This window comes from Erigeron canadensis, chromosome 5 (assembly GCF_010389155.1).
Source record: "Erigeron canadensis isolate Cc75 chromosome 5, C_canadensis_v1, whole genome shotgun sequence".
NCBI classification, from domain to species: Eukaryota; Viridiplantae; Streptophyta; class Magnoliopsida; order Asterales; family Asteraceae; genus Erigeron; species Erigeron canadensis.
Window position 1 is genome coordinate 37,319,109 of NC_057765.1, and position 10,611 is coordinate 37,329,719.

At 36.3% G+C, this 10,611-nt stretch overlaps 1 protein-coding gene and 1 long non-coding RNA gene across 2 annotated transcripts; both read left to right on the top strand.

Annotated features, from left to right (window-relative positions):
• The first annotated feature begins 2,241 nt into the window (after positions 1-2,241).
• LOC122602427 lies at positions 2,242-4,232 on the top strand. The gene is made up of 3 exons (XR_006324255.1): positions 2,242-2,449; positions 3,637-3,716; positions 4,205-4,232. It is a non-coding gene; the product is annotated as an uncharacterized LOC122602427 (long non-coding RNA).
• A 550-nt stretch (positions 4,233-4,782) lies between these two features.
• On the top strand, positions 4,783-8,947 carry LOC122599740. The gene is made up of 7 exons (XM_043772300.1): positions 4,783-5,750; positions 5,852-5,998; positions 6,548-6,663; positions 6,959-7,313; positions 7,428-7,604; positions 7,781-7,887; positions 8,471-8,947. The coding sequence occupies exons 1-7, from the start codon at positions 4,839-4,841 to the stop codon at positions 8,919-8,921; spliced, it is 2,265 nt and encodes a 754-aa protein (XP_043628235.1). The 5' UTR covers positions 4,783-4,838; the 3' UTR covers positions 8,922-8,947.
• Positions 8,948-10,611: the final 1,664 nt, after the last annotated feature.

A 10,611-nucleotide genomic window follows, 5' to 3' on the forward strand; every position in this document is an offset into this window, starting at 1 on the left:
TGTTGTTTATTGTGATGCATCCGGGCAAGGATTGGGTTAATGCAACGGGGTAAGGTGATTGCTTATGCATCTAGGCAATTGAAAGTGCATGAGAAGAATTACCCGACCCATGATTTGGAGTTAGGAGCAGTAGTGTTTGCTTTGAAATGTTGGAGGCACTACTTGTATGGCACCAAAAGTGTGATCTATACCGATCACAAAAGCCTCCAACATATTTTTGATCAAAGTGAATTAAATATGAGGCAAAGAAGATGGCTTGAACTTTTCAGCGACTATGATTGCGTTGTCCGGTATCACCCGGGTAAGGCGAATGTTGTAGCCGATGCCTTGAGCCGAAAAGAGCGTATAAAGCCAAGACGATTTAGAGCCATAAGCCTCACCGTGATAAGGAGTGTTCGCGACTCCATCATTGAAGCACAAAGATTGGCAACTAGGCCGGAAAACTTCATCAATGAAGCATTACACGGTTTAGAAGAACAATTTGACAGGAAAGATGATGACGGGTTATACTTTGTTGAACGGTTATGGATACCCGTTCTTGGTGGGTGGCGGTTAAAATTGATGAATGAAGCTCATAAGTCGGCCTACTCGGTCCATCCGGGCTCCGACAAGATGTACTTTGGTTTGAGAGACTTGTATTGGTGGCCGGGAATGAAGAAAGACATTGCCAGATATGTTAGTGAATGCCTCACTTGCTTACAAGTGAAAGCCGACCACAAGAAACCGCCCGGTTTGCTAGTCCAACCGGCGACACCGAAGTGGAAATGGGAAGAAATTGCCATGGACTTCATTACGAAGTTACCTAGAACGAGTCGTGGTCGGGACACTATTTGGGTGATAGTCGACCGGTTGACTAAGTCGGCTCACTTCTTAGCCATCCGGGAAGGCAATAAATTTGACACCATGGCACGCTTGTACATCAAAGAGGTAGTGTCCAAACATGGAGTGCCGATTTCCATCATATCCGATCGGGATGCCCGATATACTTCAAAGTTTTGGAAGGCGTTCCAAGAATCATTGGGTACTCAACTCAACATGAGTACGGCGTTCCACCCTCAAACCGATGGTCAAACTGAAAGAACGATTCAAACACTTGAAGATATGTTACGAGCTTGTGTCATCGATTTTGGTGGCAATTGGGATGCACACTTACCGTTAGTTGAATTCTCCTACAATAATAGCTATCATGCTAGCATTGGTATGGCGCCCTTTAAAGCGTTGTATGGGAGAGATTGTAGATCACCGGTAGCTTGGGCGGAGGTTGGTGAAAGCCAACTCATTGGGCCCGAGATTGTTGTTGAAACGACAAAAGCGATCTCGCAAATTAAAGAGAAATTGAGAGTGGCCCGTGAAAGACAAATGAAGTATGCTAACGTTAGGCGACGACCACTCGAGTTTGAAGTCGGTGATAATGTTTTGTTGAAAGTGTCCCCGTGGAAAGGCGTAGTTCATTTTGTGAAACGTGGCAAGTTGGGCCCGAGATATATCGGCCCATTTAAAATTATCGAACGAATTGGCCCGGTAGCTTATCGATTGGAACTTCCTCAAAACTTGAGTGGAGTTCATAATGTTTTCCATATTTGTAATCTTAGGAAGTGTTTGGCCGACCCAACACTTCACGTGCCTCTAGAAGAAATCCGGGTCGATAAAACGTTGAAATTTGTAGAGGAGCCGATAGAAATCTTAGACCGGGAAACTAGAAAGCTTAAGAACACTCGATATACACTCGTTAAAGTGAGATGGCGAGCTAGACGTGGACCCGAATTTACTTGGGAACGTGAAGATTCTATGAAAGCCAAGTATCCTCATTTATTTACCGAGTCTAGTTAGAATTAGAATTTCGGGACGAAATTCCTTTAACGGGAGAATGATGTAACATTTGTGATTTTTGACTCGTATTAACGTATATTAAACGTTGATAATCTTGATTTAGTTCCATGACTTTGTGGCTTAATTGATTCTCGACTCGTTGACCCAAACGTACTAAATGAATGACTACGCTAACTGATTTAAATAGTTCATTTATTTATTTATGTATTAAAAACGTGTGTGATTGCTAGTTCAAACTACGTGGATGTATCAATACAGTTTAGGACGTTAGTTGACGTTTATTTTGATTGGAAATGTAATCGGGTGATCCAGGGGTCGACCCGTGACTCATGGATCATCATCCATGACCCAACCCTATCCATCACCCAATCCCCCTCCCTCCACTCTTATCCATCCATTTTTGCTTTCATCTCTCTTTCTCTCATTAAATGCAAGACAAATTCTTACACCCTCTACCTCACTAAATTCTATGATCATTAAATGTAGTTCAAACTAAGTTTGCATTGAATACTTCATCATTATCATCAAGTAATCATCATACCAAAAGACCAAATCTTCAAGTGCAAGAAATAATTGATTTTCAGCTCAATTTCGGGTTCAAGCTTCGTTTGGAGAATTGGTAAGTTTAACTTGTCTTAAACTCATTGTTTCAGAATTATAACAACGTTTTATACTAAATATAAACTTAGTTAGGTCCAGAATCAAGTTAATTCGGAGTAAAAGTCGAACTAGGTTTTATTATACTAAATGGGTCAAAAACGGGTCATTTCAGTTGATTGATGTTTCGAGTCAAATTATTGGCATGGGTTATGTTTGGAAACTTGTATCTAGTTTATCATAAACATCCCTTGATTAAAAATTCGGACTTAAAGTCCATTTAAACCAGATTAGGGTTTTATTAATAAAAATTAGGTCAAAATCCAAAAATTTTGAACTATGATGATTCTGAATCATTTTGGTTATGGGATTTGAATTGTAAACATTAACTCAGATTTACAGAGCTTAGAACGTGCTTAATTTGTCCTCAAATCGGATCCAAGGACTGGAATTTGGGTTCTACACATTGGAGTCAACTTTGACTTTCTGGTCAAACCTCTTTACCCATCTTGTTCTTCAAAATTCTGCCCAGAAATGGTGTTTCTCCCCTGCACCAGCGTAGCCTACGCCCTTTGCAGCGTAGGTTACGCCTCTCTGGAAACCCAATTTTCACCTTACGCCTGTCCTTCTCTGTTTACGCCCTTGCAGACCCCGAAAGCTTGTTTTCCAGATGACCGTAAGCTACGCCTGGGTGCACCGTACCTTACGCCGGTTAGGACTAACTGGCCGTACCTTACGCCCATTTCTACCGTAGCTTACGTCCCCTATGTGTCTGCCTACCGTACTGGACGCCAACAGCCACCGTACCTTACGGTGGCTCGGTTTATGAATTTTTTTTTTTTTTCCAGAATCGTCCTAGTCTTTCTCCTTCAGTTCTTGAATCAAGTGGGCTTCCACCTGAACTTCATATTAACCCGTTTTGTGTTAAGGAGTGGTAATCGATCTTTGAGGCTGACTTGTGGAAGTGGTGACTAAACTGATATATGTATATATATTGTATATAAGATATCAAACTGAAACACTCTTATATATATATATATATATATATATTAATATTTGTAATGCCAAATACAAGGGGCTAGGTGGGGACGGCTGGAAGTCCAAAATTAAAAGATTGATTTCTTTTTAATTAGTTTAAATTACATCTAATTACATACAAATTTATATACTTACATATTAATAACACATGTGATATAAATGTAATGATAGGTCGTGGACTTTGAACGTTCGTGACATAGTAACTCGACGAGTACTTACACTTAATTATAACTTGACGATATAAAGCAAAGGTGAGTTTCGTAGCCCCTATGTTTACATTATTTGGGGTGGAAAGTGTACTTGGTCGTTTAAATGTTGTCGGATGATATACCTTGTTATAATATGGAACGGGGCGTATATGTGTTAATGGACGTATATGTGTGATAATAGTCATTGGTTTATATTATATAAGACGTTATGTTATTCATATATTCGTGGACGTGGACGTGGACGTGGACGGTGGATTGACGAATCCACACCCGGTATGAACATTACCATGGATATGGGTTGTTTAACCTAAATGTGGACCATATTACATGTATATGGACGATTATTGGACGTTGATTTTAATTTGTGTTGACTTGTGATAACGTGAAACCTTTTAGGGTTCCTTGGACGTGATTAGGTATCCTAATCCTTGTATATCGTTAACGGTGGATATCCCGACACACTAAATTCTCATTATTTAAACCTACGAACTCACCAACTTTATGTTGACCCGTTTTAGTACACTTTTCAGGTGAACAGGTGAATCAAAGACGTGATGGGTGATGATTGATTGTTTGCATGCTAGGATTGGACTTGGACTATATCATGGATCCGTGATTTATAGTTCCCGATTATGGGTTATGCTTAGGATCATATGCCATCTTTTGTGCTATTTTTTGTAAACGTTTGATGGTCATGCTCCTTATGCATTTTTGTATGATCTCGAGATTGTAATTGAATGATTGCATGGATTTCCAATCCTATTAAATGCATCTAGACTTGTCTCTACTTAATTTCCATGTCGTGCTATGCTTAGTACGTAACCCTCATGATTCCGCCTTGTTGAGGTGTTACAGAAAACAAATTAGAAGATATGGAATTAAAGATCACTGAAAATTGACGGATTAAAAATAACTTAAAACTGGAATTGACTATTAGAAGTCGCCCAACTTAGCCTGTACTACAAGTGGGTACCAACTAATCTAATGAAACTTTTTAAAAACTAATTTGAGCCACATGCAAATATCTTATCCATTGGTCAGCTGAAAAGACAAAAATCAAAGCGACGACTTTGATTTAAATTTAAACACGATTCAAGCTATTCAATTCTTTCATTATTTTCAATCTCCTAAATTATAGTAATCCTTAGATTATAGTATAAAAAAATGGCCTTCATGAAAGATTACGATCACTTAAAAATTGATATAAAAGATATAGCACTGGCAACCAACAATTTTGATCCTACCAATGTAATTGGGGTTGGTGGATTTGGAAAAGTGTACAAAGGGGAACTATCGCATTCGGATGGCCGAATTGCGGTTGCCTTTAAGAAGTTAGATCGGAGAATGGGGCAAGGTAACATCGAGTTTTGGAAAGAGATAATGATGCTATCAAACTACAAACATGAAAATCTAATATCTCTCATGCACTTTTGCATCGAGGGTCATGAGATGATCCTTGTGTACGAGTACGCTACTCGTGGTAGCTTGGATCACCATCTAAGTAATGCTAGTCTCACATGGGCTCAACGTTTAAAAATATGTGTTGGGGCTGCACGCGGACTACAGTATCTGCATAATCCAACGAAGACACATCAAAGAGTAATTCATCGAGACATCAAAAGCGCAAATATCCTTCTAGATGAGAAATGGACGGCGAAAATTGCTGATTTTGGCCTATCAAAAGCTGGCCCTGCTAACCAGCCACAAACATATCTTATCACCAACGCGGTCGGTACGCCTGGGTACTGTGATCCACTATATTGGGAGTTGGGTTTCCTATCAAAAGAATCTGATGTGTACTCTTTTGGAGTCGTGCTGTTTGAAGTTTTGTGTGGAAGATTATGCTTCGAGTATAGTAATGGTGCACTTAAGGAGATTTTAGTGCATAAATGGAGAAGCCGTTATGTTGAGAATTGTTTAGACGAGATTATTTTTCTTGGACTTAAAGAACAAATGGATCCGGGTTCTTTGAATTCGTTTTCAGCCATTGCCTATCGATGTGTGAAAAAATCTCGTGAAGAGCGACCAATGATGACTGAGATCGTGAAAGAACTCGAATTTGCACTTGAACAACAAGTCATATTTCTTCTTATTTACTATAATATGCTGCTGCAAGTCTGTTTATCTTATTGCATACGAACACAATGATATTGACATACACAAAATCCGTTTTACAGGAAATTCTTGAAATCCTAGGAGAAAAAGTAGATTTTACAGAGTTAAGGCGAGTTGTAAACCTTGCGTTGCCTCTTTTATCGTATGTATCCCAAAGCCAAATTCTGAAGCTTCTCTTGGAAGGATTCTTAATCGACGATGGTAACACGGTAATTATTAATATATATACCAATTAAGTTGCTTCTTTTTTTCAAGCTAGTTTTGTTATGACTTCTGTAGGCCACCCGGCCAGAATCAAGAAGCCAAAAGTTATATCCACATGATCTCAACTAGATGAACGGGTTATACAGGTTGAGTAAAGAGTACATATATATTTTGCGATTTTTGCCATATACAATATGGACAATCATGTTAATTATATACAATTGTTGTATATGACAAAAAGTTAGTCATGAATTTTTATCATCATCCCTTATGTGGTTTTTCATGGATGAGACGATAAGGTCGCGTTTGGTTCACAGAAGTTGATCAAATCTGATGAAATTGGAATTGAATTTCATTTCTTGATATGTCTGGTTGTTTAAAGATAAAAGAATCTTATTCCGTTCATTTGATGGAATCTTCATTCCATTAAAAACATTATGTCAAATATCATCTCTTATGATTTCAATTTATTTGATAGATTTCATTCCTTCCAAAAATGAACATGACACATATATATGTTGATAACCTGACACGAGTACTATTTAATTCAACAGTGGATATCTATAAATATGAATGGGCAGTTCATCAAAGTGGTAGCTGCACAAAAATGCTTCTTCGGGGACAAACTTGTAAGCAGTAAGGATATAAAAAAGATAGCTGGCTCCCGAAGGTTGGTAATTCCTAATTAATAGTTTTGTTAAATTTCTTAAATGAGTAGACTTGAATCTAGTATCACTATTAAATGTAAAGACCTCCTAATTAATATGTAAAAGATGGGCAAATGAAACGAGCTCAACTGGGTTCTTCGACTTTCTGAGTCTAGTGTTCCCTGCAAATGATGGGTTCTTCGACTTTCTGAGTCCAGTGTTCCCTGCAAATGATTGTCAACTGACTATTAATATAAGAATGTAATAGATGTTTGTTTTCATAATAAAAACTATTAGTGTGTTTTACACTTTTTACAGGTGTGGATTTTCATATTACTTATCGAACGTATATAGCAATCCTTTCAGAGTAGAAGTTGACACTCAATTTCTATCCCCAAACGTCACATACATCATTTACATAGTCTTCGAGCATAATGGTGATTATGCTTCCCCGTGTTATGTACCGTTCGAATACAAACTGGATGTGGATACAAATTATTCGACATCATGCATTGCCTTAGTCACTGGACATAGATGGGTGATGACTAAGCTATACCAATTTACTAGCTATGTGGGGCAACAAAACTTTAGCATCGAGTTCTCCCCGCGAGACCATATTACCTTTAGCGACGAGTTTGTTTTTGAAGGCATTGAATTTCGGCCTTTGGAATATGTAAGTTAAATAATACTCGTATTTAGATTTTTCGAAAAATCACTTGATACACGCGTTTTAGTGTAAGAAACTGTACTAATGATACATATTTTATATGTGATATCACTATTATAGGAAACATATCAAAAACACACTGACAAAGAAAAGGTTGACATCGATTTGGAATCAAACTGGGAGACTGATTTTACAGATTTAATCAAGTTGTTAAAGGATAATAATGAGGCACAATGGACAACCAAAGAGGAACTTTACTTTCTTTTTCGCAAAGGTTTCCTCGTCGACGATGAAAAGGTATTCATATTCCTATTAATATTTCTCCAATTATGCTATTTAGACCATTTATTATTGTAGTCAAAGCTTCAAAGGCCATCTTTGTGTCTTGGTCCGTGTGGTACGTGTTATGACTTAAGTGTTAAAATGGTAGCTATTTAGTAGTTCTAACAGCTCAAATGTGTATCAATGAACAGTGGTTTTCTATCAGCAAAAATATGAAACAACGTTTTATGATACCTGCAAGTTCTTTTTTGGACCGAGAAGAATGGACATGCAATTCTATACCAGAATCAGAATCAAGGTTATCCCTCTCCTTTATCTATTACAGTATATGTTTTTTAATTTTCATGTCTAATTGCTGTTTGCTTAATTGGTACCATATTATGTTCAAATGGTCAAGTTAATAACAAAGTGCAAAAGTGTATACTATCATGGTTGATCGACTAGCAAAAATTTATTGAAAAGTCTTTCAGTGTTTTATTAGCTTATTCTGGCTTATTTGTATTTGGATTATATTTTTGATTAGTTTGTTTTTTGGGAGTTACTTTGAAACTTATGGGCTTTACTTCGACTTGTAATTGCAAAATAGGCTCATAAGTCTAGTAACAAGGCTTATCAAACATATGCCAAACTCAAGTAAGCAAATAAGCTTCAACTTCAATTGTTAGTTGCCGGCCAGTAGTTGATTTCCCTCAAGTTAGTAATTAAACGTCAATACCTGTATTTGAATCCATGACCTAGCTACAGAGATGCAATTGAAGTTGAAATTGTAAAAACATCACATGATCGAGCAAAACATTATATGTTAGTTGGTATATATATGACACTATGTCGATAATTTGTTTTGGCATTTCACACTATAAGCATCTCCTACTAATTTGCAGATTCAAAGTGGTGACCAAGTCTCTTATCAGTTATTCATTTAGCATTCATCTTAAATCCCCTGCACAAATGTCTTTACCTCAAACGGCATATTCATGTCACCTCATTTACAAACTATCTGATAGCTACTCTACGCTTGAGGGTCCGATGGTAATAGGAATTACTGATGACTTTAGAACTCATGTGGTTCCATGGTCGCTCTGTTTAAATACTCGTTGTCATCCCCCGATTATTGGGGGAACCATGGATGATGGTAAAATAGAACCTTGCAAGACATTGGATGCCTGCAAAAGTAAAGGCCATTCAAAGCAGAGGAAAGATGGTTGGATGGAAATTCAATTTAACGAAGCTTTAATGTACGGAAATTTTAGATTTTCGGTAGAGGAAGAAAAATATAAAAGCATGAACTTTTTCGGAATTGTTATTCAAGGCATTGAGTTTAGACCTTTGTAATTTGTAAATTCTATAATATATATTTTTTGTTAATTTTTTGTAGCTAACTAGCTATAAGCGTCTTTGCTATAGTTTGACGGTTTCTAATGTATTTTCAGTTCGGAAAACAAAAGATAATTAATTCATTTTAATAACTTAGGGGGTCTTTAAAAAAGAAATTCTAGTCGGAATCGGCTTTCAATATTGAGCATCTTTCAAAACTTTTAGAAATTAAATTTAATATAAATGTTGATACTTGCTAATAAATTTTTGGTTGGCTATTTGCAAAGTGCCCATAACATGCTTGATAAAATGTTTAAAACAAACTTGCTTAAATGATGGTTCTATAACAATAGACCAATTTTTTTGCCTACCTTGGTAGTTTGGGTCTAAGTAGTTAAGGACATAAATTTCGGTGTTTCGGTCACGGATTGGTATACGAAATATCGTTTTTTTCGGTGGTATTTCGGTAATTCTAATATTATATATGTATTTATATATATATATATATATATATACATAAATAAGAGTAAAAGATAAAACCTGGAAGTGTTGAAACAAAATTCACTGAAATTTCAGAAATTTCGGTCAAATTTCGGTAATTTCGATGGTATTTCGGTCAACTTTCGGTCAAAACCACTGAAAATTTCGGAAACGATATATAAACCGAAGTTCAATACCGAAATTATGTCCCACCACCGAAAACCGAAATTTTACCGAAATTGATAACATAGGTTTGGGTTTATTGTTGTGGCTTCCATTCTGCCACTTTCGGTTATTGAGATTTGAGAGGGTGTTTACCGAGGATATTTTGATAATCGCGAAATGCAAATAATTAGTAGATCGATAGTGTTTGCAAAACCACCTGAAAAATATGGTCATCTGTAGCTATAGGTAACATCTTTGATACTTGTCATTTTGTTGCAACCATTCCACAACTCCCGAAATGAACCCCTGCGGTTAACTTCTTTTAAGACAAAGATTAGAGAAAGATAGCCACTTGAATTAAGTCATTCTTAGAGTCGGTATAAAGAAGTAGTGACTGGATGAATCTACAATTATCAATCGAACAGTTTTCAACTTTAGATATATCATTATTTATATTTATTTATATCTATACTATATTATAAAGCAAAAAGTTTCTCTCTAAATTTAAGTTTCAACATTTATTTTTCTAAAATGTCCCCTCTATATATTATATATTAACCTAAAATAACTAAATTATCCTTTCTCTCTCCTCAAATTTCAATCAATCATTTTTTTTCTTTCTCCTTCATAAATCATTTATTTCTCCAATTCATTCAAAATCTTTTATCTCAAAAATCGCACGTTGATAAATCATAAAAATTATACGGGTGTTCTTAAAATTTCATGCTCTTTCATAAGAGATGTCATTCGATATACTTTCGACGAATTTTTAAATCTAAGGGCAGAGCCCGTACAGCTAAGGCAAACACTTTATAACCTATCACCTTTTATGACTTATCACACTATATGACCTAACACCCACATCATCTCACTGCCGCAACGCGCGGGTACTTACTCTCGTATTATATTATAAAGCATAAAGCCTCTAAGTTTTCAACATTTAACTTAAATTTTCAATATTGATTTTAAGTACTTCGTCAAAATGTCTCTCTCATCTATTCTATATCTATACTCCTTATTAAAGATTATACACCCCTGTCAAAATGGAAAATGTTACCAAAAT

Bases quoted from the DNA above. Each gene is read 5' to 3' on its own strand.
- LOC122599740 (XM_043772300.1), top strand. From the start codon at position 4,839: ATGGCCTTCATGAAAGATTACGATCACTTAAAAATTGATATAAAAGAT. The intron at 5,999-6,547 runs GTAATTATTAAT...TTAATTCAACAG, and splicing joins TAATCGACGATGGTAACACG to TGGATATCTATAAATATGAA. The intron at 7,314-7,427 runs GTAAGTTAAATA...TCACTATTATAG, and splicing joins AATTTCGGCCTTTGGAATAT to GAAACATATCAAAAACACAC.